At 33.3% G+C, this 20239-nt stretch overlaps 1 protein-coding gene across 4 annotated transcripts in view; it reads right to left on the bottom strand.

Annotated features, from left to right (window-relative positions):
* Positions 1-20239, bottom strand: part of TRPM7 (transient receptor potential cation channel subfamily M member 7) — a 122566-nt gene that overhangs the window by 21952 nt on the left and 80375 nt on the right. For all 4 annotated transcript variants that reach the window (XM_011282861.4, XM_019832437.3, XM_045059329.1 and 1 more), the window contains 9 exons: positions 18789-19067; positions 16424-16598; positions 14050-14176; positions 12633-12817; positions 11830-11962; positions 10507-11222; positions 7756-7826; positions 4380-4476; positions 762-832 (listed from right to left, as the gene is read on the bottom strand). In XM_011282861.4, the coding sequence (XP_011281163.3) occupies positions 762-832; positions 4380-4476; positions 7756-7826; positions 10507-11222; positions 11830-11962; positions 12633-12817; positions 14050-14176; positions 16424-16598; positions 18789-19067 (1854 nt within the window). The remainder of the gene's footprint in view (positions 1-761; positions 833-4379; positions 4477-7755; positions 7827-10506; positions 11223-11829; positions 11963-12632; positions 12818-14049; positions 14177-16423; positions 16599-18788; positions 19068-20239) is intronic.

Raw genomic sequence — 20239 nt, 5'->3', positions numbered from 1 at the left:
AAGAGACTCTTAAATATGGAGAACAGAGGGTTACTGGTGGGGTTGTGGGGGGGGGAGGTGATGGGCTAAATGGGTAAGGGGCATTAAAGAATCCACTCCTGAAATCATTGTTGCACTATATGCTAACTTGGATGTAAAAAAATAAAATAAAATAAAATAAAATAAAATAAAATAAAATAAAATAAAATAAAATAAAATAAAATAAAATAAAATAAGAATAAAACCTTGCCATTTGCAACTACATGGATGGAACTAGAGTGTAGTATGCTAAGTGAAATAAGTCAGTCAGAGAAAGACAAATACCATTATGATTTATTTCACTCATATGTGGAACAAAACAAATGAGCAAAGGAAAAACAAAACAAAACAAAGAGAGAGAGAGACAACCAAGAAACAGATTCAACTATAGAGAACAAACTGATGGTTACCAGACGGAAGGTAGTGGGAGGATAGGGTAACTAGGGGGTGGGGATTAAAGACTACATTTATCATGATGAAAAACATAACATGATAAAAACAAAAAAACACAGACACACATATACATACATACAAATTCTTAACTATTCACACTACAGGAAGAAACTCTTTTCAAAGAATAAATTGCTAATATTCTAAGAATAAATGCACTAATGTCAGTTTTCTAAGGTAAAATTTTTTGAAAGCTAAACAGAACCTCAAATAAAATATCACCATCTTTTTTTAGTTCTTCTTTAATAAATATATATTTTAAAATACGCATTTGTTAACTGAAATGTACAAACCGGTAGTAAAGCTGCTTTGGAATCTACTTCATGAGTTTCTTCTGTGGATGGCCTTCTATTGCTAGTTTCCACTTAAAGAAAATTAAAAAAAAAAATTAGTTATACAACTAAAATATTTTGATACCAACCAACCAAACACGAAGTGTTTCAACACACAGTGTAACTTTCATAAACTAACTTATCCTCTCCCCAACACTGCTGAACATTAATAGTTAACATGAGGCCCACAGGTCTCTTGGCAGGACACCAAAATTATTCAATTTATTTTTGTAAAAAAGCAGTAAGAAATAAGAGTCTGAAGGAAAAAGTCTTAGTCTTTCTATTTCCAAATTTCTTGTGTTTTCATTCTACCATGGATATTTTTTGTGTATGTGTGTACAATCACCAATTTTTTTAACCATAAAAGGTAGAATAATATATATTTTAGGGTTTTTGTTGTTGGTTTAAATTTAAGCTTGGAGATCTTTCCAATCACAGAAAATTTCTCTATTCTATTTTGATGCTACACTGAATTTCATACTATGGCTGTACAGTAATTGTAGAGAATAACAACCAAACTCCTACTAATGGACATTTGGTATGATTTCAATCTCTTGCCATTCTAACATTGCAATTAATCATCTTATACATATTAATAGTCTTATACATACACTGTTTTACAATAATGGAAAAAATAGTTCATCTTTTCTGCCACGACTTAAAATGGCATCTCTGTCATATTTTGTTATTTTATCCTAAATAAATTTTAGAATTAAGCCTATTTTTAAAAAGTCAGGATGTTAAATTATTTTTTTAATTAATTTTTTTTAAATGTTTACTCATTTTTGAGAGAGGGAGACAGAGTGCTATCAGGGGTGGGGCACAGAGAGAGGGAGACACAACCTGAAGCAGGCTCCAGGTTCCAAGCTGTCAGCACAGAGGCTCGAACTCATGAACCATGAGATCATGATCTGAGCCGAAGCCGGATGCTTAACTGACTGAACCACCCAGGTGCCCCAAGGATGTTAAATTTTAAAGTAACTTATAATTCACAACTTTATGACACAGTAAAGAAAAACCTCAGAATGAATGAATGGTGATGGGAAATCTTAGAATGAAATTTGTATTCTAAGTGTAGAGGCCAAAAAAACCAGACTGAAGTACATTAGAAGAGTCTGGGCAAAACTTTTTCTAGATGATGAAACTGATAGCATTACTTATCTGAATATCTTGAAGAAATGTAGCCCAATAGCAGAGAATCTACTGTTGATCTAGCCAAAATTATAACTATATGGTGGGAAAGAATAAATGTGTGTGCATGTGCATGCGTTGTGTTTGTGTCTTCTGGGAACAGGAAGAAGAGGAAAAGTTTGATCCTTGTCTTCTTTAGTGGGAGGTTAATAATTATTTTTTAAAACTGAAATACAGGGGCGCCTGGGTGGCGCAGTCGGTTAAGCGTCCGACTTCAGCCAGGTCACGATCTCGCGGTCCGTGAGTTCGAGCCCCGTGTCAGGCTCTGGGCTGATGGCTCGGAGCCTGGAGCCTGTTTCCGATTCTGTGTCTCCCTCTCTCTCTGCCCCTCCCCCGTTCATGCTCTGTCTCTCTCTGTCCCAAAAATAAATAAACCTTGAAAAAAAAAATTAAAAAAGAAAAAACAAGAAACTGAAATACAAGGATGCAAAATTAGAAGCGTGTTAACTTCAGAAATAACATCCATGTTACTGAAAATAATTTTTTTTTCTTCTGTCCTAACCATTCTACCATATCTTTTTATTTTATTTTTCAGTGAGAATACTAAACAGGGGCGCCTGGGTGGTTCAGATATCTGACTTTGGCCCAGGTCATGATCTCATGGTTGGTGAGTTTGAGCCCACGTCGGGCTTTGCGGATAGGTCAGAGCCTGGAGCCTGCTTCGAATTCTGTGTCTCCCTCTCTCTCTGACCCTCCCCTGGCTCATGCTCTCTCTCAAAAAAATAAAATAAATAAAAAAAATTTTAAAAAGAGGATATTAAATAGGAATGAAAACAGTCAGAATCCTTGCCTTGGTTCCCCATCTGGCTTTCAACATATCATTATGAAAGAGAATATCTGTGATAACTTTCTGTAGATAACCCTTTATTCAGATTAAGGAGACTCTATTCTAACTTTAGGAAGAGTTTTAATCATGAATGGATACTGAATTTCATCAAATGCCTTTTCTGCAGCTACTGAGATGAACAAATGATTTTTCTCCTCTAATCTGTTACTATCATGCATCAATTATATATATATAATTGATTCATTCTGGGCTTATTATATATATTATATAATACATATATATAATATATATACATATATATAATATATACATATATATAATATATATGTGTACATATATATGTGTACATATATATGTATATATATATGTGTATATATAATATATATAATATATATATAATATATATGTATATATATAATATATTATGTATATACATATATATAATATATATAATATATATAATATATATATAATATATATATAATATATATATATTAATATATATATATTCCCCTCCACCCCCAGGTAAGCTCTACACCCAACCCGGGCTTGAACTCACAACCCTGAGATCAAGAGTCACATGCTCTACTGACTGAGCCAGCCAGGTGCCCCTCATCAATTATATTTTTGATGTTAATGATAAACCAACTTGCACTCCTGGAATATATCCAACGTGATACTGCTGTATACAAAAAGAGAATGAAAGGGGAAATGATGGTGAGGGGGACATGGTAGTGATGTTTTTCTTAAGGAATCTTATAAAGGCTACATGTACATTAATGAAACGTTGACTAATAAATTTATATGCATATATAACCAACTCATAAAAAAGTATGTTATGGAAACGTCCCCAGTCCATTTAATTCTCAGGTTAAAAATTGAAGGTGCAGAGCAAAATGTATGGTATGTTACTTTCTGTGTAAAAAATAAAAGGAAAGACCACCGTCACATACTATGTGTGTGAAACTCTACAGGATAAATAAAAATAACAGTGGTTACATACAGGGCTGGAATGAGAGGGAGACTCATTTTCAAAGTGCTTGTATGTGTATATATTTCAATTTTTGAACCAAATAAATGTATTAACTATTAGAAAAATAAATTTTTTAAAGTTTATTTGTTTTTTGAGATACAGTTGAGTGGGGGAGGGGCAGAGAGAGAGGGAGAGAGGAATCCCAAGCAGGCTCCACACCGCCAGCATGGAACCTGATGTGGGGCTCAAACTCATGAACCTAGAGATCATGACCTGAGCTGAACCAAGAGTCAGACATTTAACCAACTGAGCCACCCAAGCACCCCTGTATTAGCTATTTTAAAAGTTAAATTAAAAAAATATGTTGACTAAATGATAATACTGATTAAAATAGATTTATAAAAAGCAAGTCTTTATATTTCATCTTTAGGACTAAACAATTTGTAAAAAATATCAGAATACTAGAATTGTGTGTTTTATTCAAGGTTGCAGCAACAATGACGGACCAGAATCGTCATTCTCTGACTCCCAAAACATTCACTGCTTAGGTGTGTGACATACGTAATAATACATTTAAAGCTTAAGTGAATATGTTTGGTAACATAATTCACATAGTCAAAGAACTTACCTTGTTCTGAAGGAAGAGGAATAGAAGTTTTGTGACATTCAGTAAATCCAGCATGAGAACTCATGTGTTTCAAAGTGTTTTCAGAAGGAATATCATTCTGCATATTACACATAAACATAATTTAAAAATAATCAAACTGAATTTCAAATAAATGTTCTAAGTAGTATAAGAGACTCTGTTTCCATTTAGCTCAATATACTTTAATCTACCTAGTCACCAAAGGGTATATTACAGGTTACAGTTAATTTTCTTCAATGACCTTCTCAAAAAACTGCATCAAAATATCCTACTTGCTTATTGTTCATAAATCCATCTGAATGGATCCTTTTTCATAGTAATATGATTTCATTAAAAACTTGGGAGAAAATATTTATCAGTTCACCTAAAAAAGAAAAAGCTATTTTACACTAATATTGATAGATTATAACAATTTGGAAGGTGGAAGAGTAGTTTTTTTGGGAAACCTCAGTAGGTTTCTTATTGATTATATGAGCTGTTCATATAACCAAAGATCTATCTGCTCATTATTTGTCACGTTTCAATTTTTTCCAAATTTGTTTTGACTTATCTATGATTTCCATTTTTTGGTACTTCTATCTTTTCTCATCCTTCGTTTAATATCACCTCTTCCTCATATGTTTAGAAAGCCTTCCTAGTTTTACTGACTTGGCATTACTATTTTCTTAAGTTTATGATTTGAGCTTTTACATTTAAAGCTAGAATTCATCTGGGCTTATGAAGTGACATGAGAACATAAACAGACTTTTCCAAATGTCTACTCGATTATCCAATTTGTATTTACTGACAAGGCATTTCCCTTATCGTCAATTTCTAATCCAACTCTTCTTATTAAATTCTTATTTGTAAACAAGTTACTTTGTAGTCACTAAAATGTTTAGCTAAATATTCATGTTTCAACTGTTCTACCTGTGTAATATTTTGTAGTCTAATTCTCCCTCATTTTCTTCTTTTTACCTATATATTTTCCCAGATGAACTAACAAACTGCATTAAAATAATGTGGGGACAACCCAATACATTCACCCTGTTTTCTCTTTTCAGCTATAAACAATTCACACTATTATGCAACTTTAAAATATTTCCAAACCTCTACCACCTCTCAGAAAGAATGAATTTAAAAATGTTACTACCAAAATAAACTATTACTTTCATTTAAAAAATTACTTGTATCTCAAGAAAAGTAAGTTTTTCTACCTTTGATGCTCTGCACTCTTCATATACAGCTGATTTATACAGCCAAGTGAGACGGCTAACATTTTTTCTGTAGTTACAGAGCAACTCCAATTTCCTTTCTGATTTTAGTTCTTTTGGAACCAGTTCTAGCTATTTATTTGCTTAAGTATTTTCCATCTATGACACAAGTTCTAGTATAGGATTGATGGTGGGCTTCAAGGTATTTGTAAAACTCCATATACCTTAATAGATAAAATTTTGTATATGTCCATTTTTGGGGGAAGAGGGTCTACAGTTTTCATTTGATTTTCAAAGGGGTATATAACCCACAAAGTTCAAGAACTCAAAGTCTCAGACCATCATGGGCTAGAACTCATTATTCTATTATTACAGTCTGAGTTCTTTTCCTCTAAGTGAATTACTCAAAATTGTTTAATTCAAAACAGCCACAGAAACCTGTAATTTCTTCTTACTTTTACCAGGAAGTTACCTGCACTTCAAAATTTTCAGCACACTCTTGCTTTAAATTCATTTAAACTCACTGTTAAAAGGCAAAATCTGTGGGGGAAACCTTGCCAGGTACCCTTTCCCATTAAGAAATATCCATTTATCCTAAATGACTTCCTGTGTATATCAAGTGCTTCTTTATAGCAAAACGATGCCACCAGAATGTGCTGATGTAATTTTTTTTCAACTGCCATTGTGGTACTTATGAAGACAGTTTAAAAGTTCAGTGAAATACATATTAGACAATGACAGCCTAAGTCAGAGTAATTGTTAGTTAGGATTGAAAGAAACAGATAACTAAAAAAATATTTAGGAAACAAAACAAGTTAGACTTGGCTGTTGATTAGAAGAGAGAGCAGTGCAGTTTTGCTCTCTAAACTAAAATGCTGATGTTATTAACAGAGGCAGGAAATACAGAAGAACAAATATATCTGCTGAGCAAGAAGATGATGAATTTGAGTTTCTGACTGCTGAGTTTGACAACTATAAGAGTTCCAGCTAGTTAGCTCTAACCTTTTACTGTGGTGTCATGTCAATGCTCTAGTCAGAATCTCTCCAAAGATTTACTTTCCCTACATCTCTTCCCAGCCTTCAGTTTTCCTGTCTAAAATCCAAATGTAGATATGGCTATAAAAAAATTCATGCTATTTTCAACTATATAGCTGAGAAATCATATTCTTGGTTTCCTCTTGACTCCTTAATCACTTTACACAATAGTTACTCTAAACCTTCTCTTTCTCAAGTACTCCCTTGTGGTTTCCATTAGTCTTACTGGAAAAACAAATGCCTTAAAAGATTCAACAAACTCCCCAGATTACTTTTTTATTCTCTTTAAGTTTTAAAAAAACTTTGTGTGATTTATATACAATGAAGCACACAGATTCTTAAAGAGTAAGTTAGAGAAAAGTTTTAGCATTCTTTCTCTCCAACACAAAATATTTGTGACAATTCTCTTCTATCAGTCTGTCCTCCCATCTGAAAAAAGTTATACTTTTTATCTTAAGATAATCATCTAAGTGATCGATTTCACTCCATCTAGGTCTTTTTGCTTTTTTAAATTATAATTCCCAGTCAGTTCTTCCTCCCTGTAAGAAACTCAAAGATAAAACAAGAGATACAACTTAAAAAAAACCCACTGGTTTCCCTACTGGTTCCTTTCCCTCATTTTAAGACTCTATCATTATGGGTATTTATGAAAGCAACAGTTAAGAAATAACTTTTCACTCACTGTTCTGTACATTTAAACAGTTACTCAACAAATATTTATTGAGTATCTTACACCTGCACATAACAGTGTAGTTAGGTATATTCAGCTTTTTACTGATTGCTAGATTCCTTGACAGACATGGTTATGTTCTAATAAACTTCTGGGCCTGGGAAAGAGTTGAGCTCTGTATTTAGTGAATGAGAAATGTATAGGGAGAAGCATTTAGAAAAAGAGAAATGTTAAATTGGTGTTTTTATGTTCATTAATATAAGTGCAAACTATTTGTATACTTTTCATATTCGATTGTTTCTTCTTTTTAAATGATGTATGATTTAAATATTTGGGATCATCAAGTTGGTGATGGTCTCTGCTAAAACTGCATTTTTATTGGAACGTTTAGTTCTATTTTGAACTAAACCCCCAAATAGCAAAATAAAATTGAATTGTGCTGTAATAAAGATTTACTTACAGATAACATTTCTTTTATTTTGTTTGATGTTTCTTTGAACTTCTGTAAATAATCTATGCTATCTCTGTGTCCTTAAAGAGAAAAAAAAAGATTACAACAAAAATATTTACTTTTTATCAAAATAACGTCATTGCTTACAGTCTATATAAACAAGTGATTCATATTGCTTTCCAAGTAGTTTTGAGGGCTCTGAAGTTTCCTATAGATCTTTTGATAAATACTAAAAATACCTGTCAAGAAGCTGGAGAAGATGAGCAATTCAGTTTACAGTAACAGCAAAAGCCTAAGGGCCTTCTAAAAGAATCCAACATGTGATATGAATTGCTTGAAATTTAAAAAGAGGGAAGCGATCATTTCTACTATTAATAAATATAAAAATACATGGGGTGCTTGGGGGGCTCAGTTGGTTAAGCATCCAACTCTTGGTTTCGGCTCAGGTCATGATCTCATGGTTCGTGAGTACGAGACCCACATCAGGCTCTGTACTAACAGCACAGAGCCTGCCTGGGATTCTCACTCTCCTTCTCTCTTTGCCACTTCTCTGCTCTGTCTCTCAAAATAAATAAACTTAAAAAAGAAAGTTAAAAAAAAAAAAACTACATATATGTTATACATATATATCCAAACTATATATTCACAAATCATATATAAATATATAGATAACTAAATATATCCATCCCAATGGCAATATACTAACAGACTAAAAAATGTGCTTTTACAGAATACATTGGGATAGATTTTATGTAGGCAAAGCAGTCTCTATAAATCCACAGTAAACTGTATATAACCTAGCAGTAGAGATCAGTATGCTCTGTACCTAGATAACTTACAGGGTTGGCCTCCATGTGGAGATTTTACATGGACATATCATATTCTTTCACCAATCTCAATACATGTTCCACAACTAGGTAAATTTCTAAGCTGGGAAAGCTCAAATAAGTATTAAGACAAGGTTAGGATGCCACCCGATGAAAAAATTCAAACCTGAAGAGACAGAGGACATCACTCATGCCTCAGAACACTCTGGTCATGTCCACAAACGACCCAAGTTATTTTTTTAAGAATTTTTTTTAAAATACTTTAATAATCTAACAGGAAGACTTTTAGAACACTATATTCTCCCAAATGCAAGGAAACGTTAGCTCTATGAAGTGTTCCCTCTTCATCTTTTCCTTCCATATGATACACTGTCAACATTTAAATATGCTTAGGTCTCTCCATCATTAAAAATAGAACAAGTAAGGGGCGCCTGGGTGGCTCAGTCGGTTGAGTGTCTGACTTCAGCTCAGGTCATGATCTCACGGTTTGTGGGTTTAAGCCACACATCAGGCTCTATGCGGACAGCTTGGAGCCTGGAGCCTGCTTCGGATTCTGTGTCTCCCATTCTCTCTGCTCCTCCCCTGCTCACGCTGCCTCTCTCTCTCAAATAAACATTAAAAATAATTAAAAATAAATAAAACAAATAAAAAACCTTACACAAAAACCACATTATGAGTTCTTTCTTTTTATATTTATAGTAAGCTTGTTTTTTTTTAATCTTCTTTTTTAATGTTTATTTTTTGAAGGAGAGAGACACAGAGCGTGAGCAGGGGACGGGCAGAGAGAGAGGGAGACACAGAATTCGAAGTTGGCTCCAGGCTCTGAGCTGTCAACACAGCCTGACGCGGGGTTCAAACCCACGGGCTGTGAGATCATGACCTGAGCTGAAGTCAGACACTCAACCGACTGAGCCACCCAGGCGCCCTGCCTTAATAGTAAGCTTTTAATTGCCCATCCCATCTGCAGTCTCCCTCTTTACATTTCCTCCTCTCATTCACACTTTATTTCAATATAATCTGGCTTCTGCCTCAACTGCTTCACTGAAACAGATTTCACAAAGGTCATTAATTTATTATTACTGCCAAAATAAATACATTTTCAGTCCTTATTTTACTTCAGCTAGCTGACGTGTTAAGAATGAGTCATTCCTTTCTGAAATGCTCTTCTCTCTGGGTATATAAATGGGTTGACCATAAATCCTCCACTTTCCAAGCAGAGTCTTGGTTTTCCCTATTGCCCTAATGTAATTTACTGTACCCTGTCACTCTCAAAAGTGTACTGGTTGGGCTGAAAAATTATATGGTCACCCTATTTGTAAGACACTGATCTTTTCCAGTTATTTCTATCTAGCCTCCTCTATACCTTTCTATTATTCCCCAAATATTTAACATTTATGAATAACTCAGGTTCTGTCAACTAGTTAACTGAATTCAGTAGAAGAGTCTCAAATTCAAAAGAGCCCAAGTAAGTTTTACATACAACTGTTATTATAGTAAATTCACCAAAGAAGAATGTGCCAATAGAACTATTACAGCTCAATTTCAACCTATTTCCCCGACTTGATTCCTTTTAGAAATTTTAGAACTATACTCTATGAAAAGTAGTCCACTTATCATACAAGTTCAGTTTTATTAATTAGCTACTTATTTTTATTTCTAAGGTGATAATTATAATTTTTAATGTTTATTTATATTTGAGAGAGACACAGCATGAACGGGGGGAAGGGCAGAGAGAGAGGGAGACACAGAATCTGAAGCAGGCTCCAGTCTCCGAGCTGTCAGCACAGAGCCCGATGCGGTTCAAACTCATGAACCGTGAGATCATGACCTGAGCTCAAGTCAGAGGCCCAACCAGCTGAGCCACCCAGGCACCCCAGGTGATAATTAAAAAATAAATAATATTTATATACAAATGTTAGTTTGCCAAACTTACCTACAAATGCTCCAAATTCTACATTATCTCCTTCTGCAGCTTTAGAGCAAACGGTTTCTTGATCTTTGGTTACAGTTTCTGAGTGGCTTTTACAACTTGGCTGGGAAGGTGTACTAACAAAAAATTTGGTTGGTGGGGATGACAGATGTGGTATGCTATTAGATGAACTGCCTAATTTTTGATTTTTACTGAACATTTTTAACATTTCTACCCCATGTGGTCTCTGTCGCAGTTCTGGAGGAGAAACAGCACTTGGGAATAAGGCACCACAAGAGGAACCAGCCTCTGGGAAATTGAATTCTTTTCTCTGGGGTATTACAGGTAAATCCTGACCAAATATGTTACATTGGGTATCTTTTTCATCTTTCATAAAAATATTACAAAGAAAAGGATTAGTACTTTCAAGACCACCTTGGGGAAGAGAGGAGCTAAGTGTATTTACAACACTATGCTTTTTCCATACAGAAGGTCTTATAGGACCATCATCAATAAGGTTTTGAGCCAAATGTTTGGAAATACTCAATTCTCGTGTGATTTCATTGTGAACTTTGCTAGCTTCTGAAGCTTTCTGGGCAGTGAGTGTTTTTAATGTATCTACAGTCAGGGCTGAAAGATCTTGCAAATGGCCAATTTGAGAATCTAATGACTGTAATGATCTTTTTATATAGTTGACACGATCTCCAACTTCTTTAATTTGAATGCACATCTGCTCCACCCTGTAGGAGAAACACAGGCTTTTTATAAATGTTAAAAATTAATGTTTGAGAGATTCTTTCTGTAATCTCAATAAATGCCAATGGTAAAAAGAAATTTTACATGTACTCACACAAGGTAAGATATAAAATATGATTATTTATTTATAAAAGGCACACTTAATGTTTAAGAAGGATCCACTGCTAATTCTATTATAGTAAAATGTAAGAGTTCATAAAACATTTTTGTTCCATAGGCTATTTATTATGATTTCTGCACATCAAAGTAACACACACACAAATATGTATAAAGCTACATATATAAAGAACTAACATTACTATCTGCTTCCAGAATGTAGCAAAGCTAATGGGAAAAAAAAATGCTTTAAAACAATAAGGATAGTTTCACTTTTCTCCACTGACTCTTCACTGTCCTCTATAACAAGGTCAAAAAATAACAAGAAATTGACTTACACTAAGTATTAGAAGTAAAGAACTGAATTGTCTTCCAATATGTAAAACTATTATTAAGTTTACTTATTTGACAAACATAAATTGAACAATGGGCATGTAGAAGACATAAAAAAAAACCCACTCTGACATATCAATTATAATTAAAAAGCTTCTGAACCTTTCAAAAGTGACACGAATTCTCTCTTCACTCCCAGAATGGAATTTGTCATCTTTTTCATTAAAATACATCTCAACACACTGCTCTTCAAAGTCATGTAGTTTCTTTTGATCTTCTTCTGTTAAAAAAAGTTCTAAGCAGGGAAAAGAACAAAAAAATCAATGAAGACTATCAAGATATCAAATTGCAGTCATGGGTCTTATCAATTATTCAGGGTTCATAAGACTATATCCATCATCTATATACTTATTCTCTTTTTACTGTAGTGTTTCTAAAGCAATGGGCAGATATTTCCTTTTTTTTTTTTCAATAGTTTCAGGTACCTCATCCTCTTCTGATTTTCATTTTCCTATTAAATACTCTTAACCCTATCTATCTTTCTCTTTATACCTCCCCCTCATTTATCTAGGTAGAGGAATTTAAGAACCAATTTAGTAGAGCAGAAAACCATTGTAAAATTAAAAGCAAGGTTTGGTATGATTAGTCTCATGTAGTATACAGAATAAAAGTATTATTGTTCACAGAGCAGCAAAAACGGTTTATAGAACAGCAAATGTTATGGTTTCCATTATCATTTTAATGAAAACAAACAGACATACCACACTCAAAAGAAGTTTAGTACTAAATTCAGTTTTATAGACATTGTAGTATACTCAAAATTCTTTTATGTTCAGACATATTCAATACAAGTTTTTATAGTAACATTAGCAATTAAGTCATCTGAAAAAAGTTAACACTTAGCCTTCAGTGTAGTACTGATAAGTGATAAAACACAAATATTTGCCTTAATATATTTTACTTACTTGGTCCATCTGAAGTCTTATCTTTTTTTCTTCTTTTACATATGCAGCAAAACAGAGAAACTATATGGCTGAGAATGATAAGTGGTGGAGGCAGAACTGGTTTCTCATGATAAGCCATAATAAAATGATAACGCTGGTACTTCCATACAATATTGGAAATTGCCTTTACTTGTAAATACACATTACTTGAATAACAAAGGAAAAAAAATAAAACAAACATAGTTAATCATACTTTAAAGTTTTAAATACTAGATATTTTATTATAATTCTGTTCTAAACAAGGATTCCAAAGAGTACTCTACCATACATAAACTAAAAGGCAAATGAGAAACTGGAAAAAATACATGCAGTAAGTATAAGGCACAAGTTTGATACTATTGAAGGTCTTAATTATAAACTCCCAGAAAAATGAGCAGAAAATATGATCCTAAAATTTTAAAATTATATACAAATGACAAAACCATAAGAAAATAATAAATCTTAGAAGCAAAGTAAGCGCAAATAAAAACAATATACTTTTATGTACTATCAAACTAGCAACCATTAACGATAACAATACCTAGTGTTGGCAGAGATTTGAGGATGCAAGTCTACTTTAGTTTAAATTCAGAAAGTCCTAAAAATGCATATATCAAACAGTTCAACTTTTAGGAAAACATACTTAAGGATGGATAAAAATTTAACCACATGGTTTTTGAGAACAAAAAAATTATAGACAAACTCAACAATGTAACATATTGGTTGAAAAATTAGGCTCTATCATGGAATATCAGATATTCCTGAAACTGAAGTGGGGTGCCTGGGTAGCTTCGTCAGTTAAGCGTCCCACTCTTGATTTTAGCTCAGGTCATGATCTAACTGCTTGTGAGTTTAAGTCCCATATCTGGCTTTGCACTGACAGCTCAGAGCCTGCTTGGATTTTCTCTGTCTCTTTCTGTCTCTCCCCCGCTCACTGTCTCTCAAAATAAATAAATAAACATTAAAAAAAACTGGAGAGGGGTATTTATTAATGTTGAATAATAGTCATGTTTTGCTTAATTAAAAACAGTATACAAAATATAAGAACATTATTTCTGAACAGAAAAGTATTCACAAATATTCATAAAAAATAACAGAAAGAGGTACACCAAAAAATATAAATGAGATTACTGATGAATTTTCTATTTGCCTTTCTGTTTTATATACTAAATGTGTATTCCTTGGCAACATAGTAAAACTACCAAATCAAGGTTAAATTTATAAAAGAACTGCATGTTGATCTGAAAAAGGATGCCTTCCTATTCGTAATTTTCAAAGATAATTTTAATAGTTTAAGCTCTAAGAAGTTTTTGTATTTGAAATTTTGTACATATCCTTCAAAATGAAAACTATATATTAAATGATCTCATTATAATAAGCAACTGCATAAAATTCTTACTTGAAAAATGCAATAAGAAGATTGACCATAATGATATACTGTACAAAGAGGTAGACCGCTTGAAGAAATGGAGTCAACCATGTCCCAGGACCACAGATTTGAGAGATAGTGGAATCATTTGCACACACTTTGGAAAGAAGAAAACAGTTTAGATATAGTATTCACACCAGTAACTATTTTAAATTAGTATTTACATACTTTTGAAGGAAGTTTCGATTATGTAGAAATCTGTTTCAGATTCTAGTAAAAGCTTCTGGGCAAGCAGTTGGAACACAAACTTAAAAATATTCCAACATAGGGGCACCTGAGTGACTCGGTTAAGCGTCCCGCTCTTGATTTCTACTCAGGTCATGATCCCACAGTCCTGAGATGGAGCCCCCCATCAGGTTCTGTGCTGCATGTGGGCCTGCTTAAGACTCTCCCTCCCACTCCTGCCCTTCCCTGGCTTGCGCTCATGTTCTCTCTCTCAGTCTCTTTCTCAAAAAATCCAAAATAGAAAAACTTTGTGAAGGATGTGGGTATGTGTTCTACCACCCTAATCTAGATGAGACGGTATACAGTTGTATTATGTATGCAATTCAAGGCAGGGTTTAGTTCAAGGAACATTAAGTAGAAGAAAATTCCCAGATTTAGCCACACTATAGCATTTCTGTAAGAAAAAATAACAACTATAAAAGGGTATGGTAAACTCATAGTAAATTTACAAACATGAAGATTACTGAGTTTACCTTACTATGTCACAAAAGAAGGTTGAAAGAGTGGTTTAGGTGCCTTTCAAATAGATAATGATTAGATTTTAATTCCTTGGTTTTCATCAACCTCACCAGGAATGTTTCTGAAACCAGAACACAGCTGAATAAAAACAAGGAAGGGAAGGGCTTTAGTACCCACCAGGGTATTAAAAGAATAAAGCAAAATAATTTAAGTAGGGTAAGCATTAGAATTAAATAATCATGAATTAGTGACAAGTTTTATATAAATGCTTATAATTAGCATTTGTTTAGTAATCATTTAAAAATATATACACCACTGAAACACTCAAATGCACAACGTTTTTTTGGTCTTAAAAAGCGTTATGACTCTTGGGGTGCCTGGGTGGCTCAGTCACTTAAGACTCTGACTCTTAATTTCGGCTCAGGTCACTATCTCATGGTTCGTGTGCTTGAGGCCCGACTTGGACTCTGCTGACAGCAAGAGGAGCCTGCTTGGGATCCTCTCTCTGCCCCTCCCATTGCGTGTGTGTGCGCACGCGCACTCTCTCTCTCTCAACATTTTTTTTAAAAAAAGCTTTAGGAATCTATTTCTATTCTATTCACATTAGTTTGACAAAGCAAGTACCCAAGGAAGAGAATGAAGGAGACTAAAAAGCTATATCCAATACTTTATAATACTAAACTAGTACTACATCAGAAAAAAAGCAGAAAATGAAAACCTGAAAAGGGCATTAAACAGGAAAGCATTAAACATAAAATTTGACCAGACTGGTAAAACCTCACAGTTTTAGGCAAAATCTGGTAACAACCATCCTCTAAATAAATAGGTGCCTAGGGAGCAACACAGGTATGGGGTGAGGGAGGAATAAAGATGAGAGAGAGTATAAAAGAGATCAAGAGCAAAACTAACAAAACAAAGATTCTATAATGCAAAATAAAGATTCTATAATGCAAATGTAGAGGTCTGTAGAACATCCCTGAAAGCTGGCAGCATCACCCATGTTCACAAGCTATCTAGCCTCATGAGCTAAAACAATTTTAAAAAGTTTATTACCTGTGCAGTTGAATTTTGTAATTTAAGAGTTTATCCACTACCATATTTGGATTAGTTCTAATCCTATTACCCTCACCCCAACTGTTTCGGAGATAAGCAGGATGAAGCCAATGTGAGCTAATGAGTTTGAAAGAACAGGTTCAATAGGGGGCTTCTGGGAAAGGGACATTTTACCCTTAAGAGAACCAAAGAAAACACTCTCTTTCCTCTACTAGTGACAGTCTTCCAATCATAAAGGAAACCTGTATGAATCAGACATTGCGATTACAGAGCAGTGGGATAATAAAGAACAAATGTTAACAGCTATGAATTAACAAACTCCAAAGACCACTACCTCTGAATTCTGTGTCACATGAGCTAATATATGTCCTTATTTTGTAAGCCAGGTTAGGCCAGATTTCCATTTATGGCTGAAAAAGTTCTAAAAATACTTTTTTCCAATTAATTTTTGTAGTTCTTTTCCTCCCCCTGGGCTAAACTAATGTATTTTCAGAAGGCTTAGGTTAGTAATATTTTGACTTGTGAAAATACGTAATATTACTGTAATGCAATCTAACTTTAAAACATAAAATAACCAAAAGATGAATTTGTAAACATAAACCCTTACCATCAATTTCATATGCGTAAACTTCACCAAAAATCATCCAGTATGGATGAAAAACTATATCTTTAGCAAGAGTCCAAGAAGGTGCTTCACGAGGATAAAGTATTGCTTTTCTGGGAACACCAAAACTAAGTAATACAAGAGCCATAATCACTACAATGTAGAACATATTGGCTACCTGTTAAAAAATGAACAACGTTAAAATATATGGGAATTTAAAAACAATGACAATTATTCATGTTAAAATAGTTTTTAACGTTGTAATAGACAACTAGAATCTTTTGTATTTCTTTTTATTTCTAGTATTAGCATTCAGGAAAAATCTCATCACTACATAAACCTTAATGTCAAGGAGTTTATGTAAAAATTGATTTGTGAAGCTAGACAGGTTCAGATCATTTTCTATACAATGAACCATATCCCTGGTTCCAACTGGAGTCTGCTTATCTTGAGTCCATGAAGATTTAAAGAGGTATAGACACATGGGCAGATTCAGGGAATCAATTTCCATATGTGCTCTTTCTTAAAATTGTTGTATTGTTATACTGGAGGTTCAGACTCACTCTTCTACCTCCCTTTGATATTTGTTCTTTGCCCACTTCATATACAAAAAGGTATTTGTTCTCACCCATCTTGAACTCCACACCATGGTGCCTTATCCTACACTGTGAAAACCTCCTAGGAGCTAAGTAAAACAATAAACTGAATTATCAGCATGGGTGTTGAAAAAATAAATGAAACTAATAAATGGTTTAAAAATCCTTTTACAAATCAGGTAGTCTGCAATTCTTTAATTTCAACAAAGTTGAAAAAGAGCCTAATTGAACTATCACCTAATAAATCAATAAAAAAAAATTTACTGTTAAATCACAATGTGAATTTTGGTATCATTACTCAAGAATTCTAAGAATTAAGTGAAATCATTATTCAAGAATTCTAAGAGTTAATTTCTATCCACTTATCTAAGTGTACAAGTGCTCAGTATTTACATCTAAAAAAGTGAATAATGTCTTACTCCAACAACATAGTATTCATCCACAAATAATAATCTACAGGGGGAAGACCCACACAGATTAAGAGACTACATTTACAATAAATCTGTACTTTAATCTACTACAATAAATCAACCTAAATAATTATTATGACATTTGCATATATTTGCAATAAATTAACAATAATTCTGTATCTCCCCTCTCTCTGCCTTTCCCATGCTCATGCTGTCTCTGTCTCTCAATAAATGTTAAAAAAAATTTTTTTAATAAAATAAAATATAGTTAGACAGATATAAATATTCTGTAGAAGAGGAACATGGGCCCCATAAAATTATACAGCAAATAAACCTGATCTAGCAGAAAAAGATAAAAAAAAACTCCCCTAAAAAAATCATGTTGGAGATGTGATCTGTAGGATAAACCTAACTTAGTCAAAAAAGCTAAGGATGTCAGTGTAGATAAGGGTAGTCATTTCTGGCAGAAAGAAGAACATAAGCTATGGTACCATGATAGGGACTATGTTAAAAAAATTAGAGAAAAGCCTGTATGACTACAGCATAGTTAAGAGGTCAAAAACTGGTTAAGAGATGAGACTTAGATCTCTGTGATGGGTATTGAAGAGGGCATCTTTTGGGATGAGCACTGGGTGTTGTATGGAAACCAATCTGACAATAAATTTCATATATTAAAAAAAAAAAAGACATGAGACTTAGAAAGCAAGGAAGATGTTTCTATTGGAAGAAACAAGGTAAAAAGTACATAAGATCTCCATCATTTCTTAAAACTGCATGTGAATCTATAATTAACTCAAAATTAAAAGTAAAAAAAGAAAAGCAAGAAGTCATACTGGGCAGGGTTTAAGGATTTCATTAAGTATAATGATCTCTAGGGGTAATGAAAAAGCTTTAGATTTTTTACAAAGCGGGTATGATATATTCAGATATGCATTTTGAAATTACTCTAGCTATAATATAAAGATAGGCCACAGTGGTTATGAGTAAACAGATTTTACTACATTACTGCAGGTGCCAGATGATGGACTGGTTTAGGCTAGTAGTAGTAGTAGTAAAGACGAAAAGAACAACAAGTAGCTAATAAACTTGTATTTTTCATTCTCATCTCAAATGCTTCTAGAAAGTAGCATTTAAAAACTAAAACATTTTAAGATAAAAAAATATGGTTTTCATAATCTTATCCCATCACATATTTTCTTCAAAAGTTAATATCTGGAGGAATGGCTGATTTGAAGTATGAAGCAAATAAAAATGAAGTAACATTCTCTAATTCAAGCAAAACTATGTTAGTAACAGGTTTTTATGATTTTAAGAAAACATATCAATAAACCCATGAATATTATTAGATGCCTCTCAACTTACCATTTTCCCAATCATCATTACATAAGGTCCTGCCTGTTGATTTACAGCTAGAAAGTCTAGCAAACGCACATACCAAAATATTATGTTAAGACAGTAAATTAATCTTCCAGCAACAAAAACATGATTATCATATGCATTCTCAAAGTTCCATTTTGCTCCAAATCTTAGTCCAAATCCAATGAAGAAAGAAATTATAGCAATTGTATCACTGATATTGAAGTAATCACTAAACCACACTTTAATCTTCTGGCTTATTTTCCCAGCTTCAGACATAAAGATCTAAGGATTAAAAAAAAAAAAAAAAAATCTAATTAAGCTGTTTAAGAAATCAGTTTCTTCCTATTAAAACATATACCAGCATTCAATTATAATATCACAGTAGAATTTTATATCTTTTAATATTTCAAAGTATTTTTTTTAATTGAAGTACAGTTAACACATGTTACATTAGCTTTATGTATACAACATAGTGATTCAACAACTCTATACCTTATGCTATGTTCACAAGTGTAGCTACCATCTGTCACCACACAATGCTGTTACAATACCAATGACTATATTCCAACTATGCTGTACATTTCAGCCCCATGACTTATTCATTCCATAACTACAAGTCAGTACCTCCTACTCCCCTTCACTTGTTTTGCCAATCTCTCCTCCTCCTCCACCATCACTTTGTTCTCTGTATTTACAGGTCTGTTTTTGTGTTTGCTTGGTTTTTTTTTTTGTTGGATCTCATATATAAGTGAAATTATACAGTATTTCTCACATGGCATTTGACAAAATATGTTTGATTATCTTGGCATCTGATGATGTATTTGACCACTAAAACAATTCAGTAAGATATCAGAGACAGATACTACTTGTCCTCATTCCACATACATATATGTGTGTGTATATATAAACCCATATAAGTATGTATATATACCCACAAATAAATGACCTATTCAATCAAGGTCATCTCACTAATAATTTGAAAATCTCAAATTAGAACACAGTTCTCTATCACTCTTATGTGGATCCTGAGAAACTTAACAGAAACCCATGGGGGAGGGGAAGGAAAAAAAAAAAAAAAAGAGGTTAGAGTGGGAGAGAGCCAAAGCATAAGAGACTGTTAAAAACTGAGAACAAACTGAGGGTTGATGGGGGGGTGGGAGGGAGGGTAGGGTGGGTGATGGGTATTGAGGAGGGCACCTTTTGGGATGAGCACTGGGTGTTGTATGGAAACCAATTTGTCAAGAAATTTCATATAAAAAAAAAAAAAAGAACACAGTTCTCTAGAAAGTGAGATACTTCTGAAAGTTGTTTTATTTTTCATCGAAACAACAAAAGAATATCCTAGTAGAATCTTCCAAAGGTGTCTTATTTGCAGAAAGTAAACAACTCAGTGGTTTAAGTACCTGTACTTATCTCTTCCCTTAAATATAAAAATTAAAAAAAAAATTTTTTGG

Source organism: Felis catus, chromosome B3, assembly GCF_018350175.1.
Source record: "Felis catus isolate Fca126 chromosome B3, F.catus_Fca126_mat1.0, whole genome shotgun sequence".
Lineage (NCBI taxonomy): Eukaryota > Metazoa > Chordata > Mammalia > Carnivora > Felidae > Felis > Felis catus.
The sequence above is the reverse complement of the archived record's forward strand: the minus strand, read 5'-3'. Positions and strand labels throughout refer to the sequence as shown.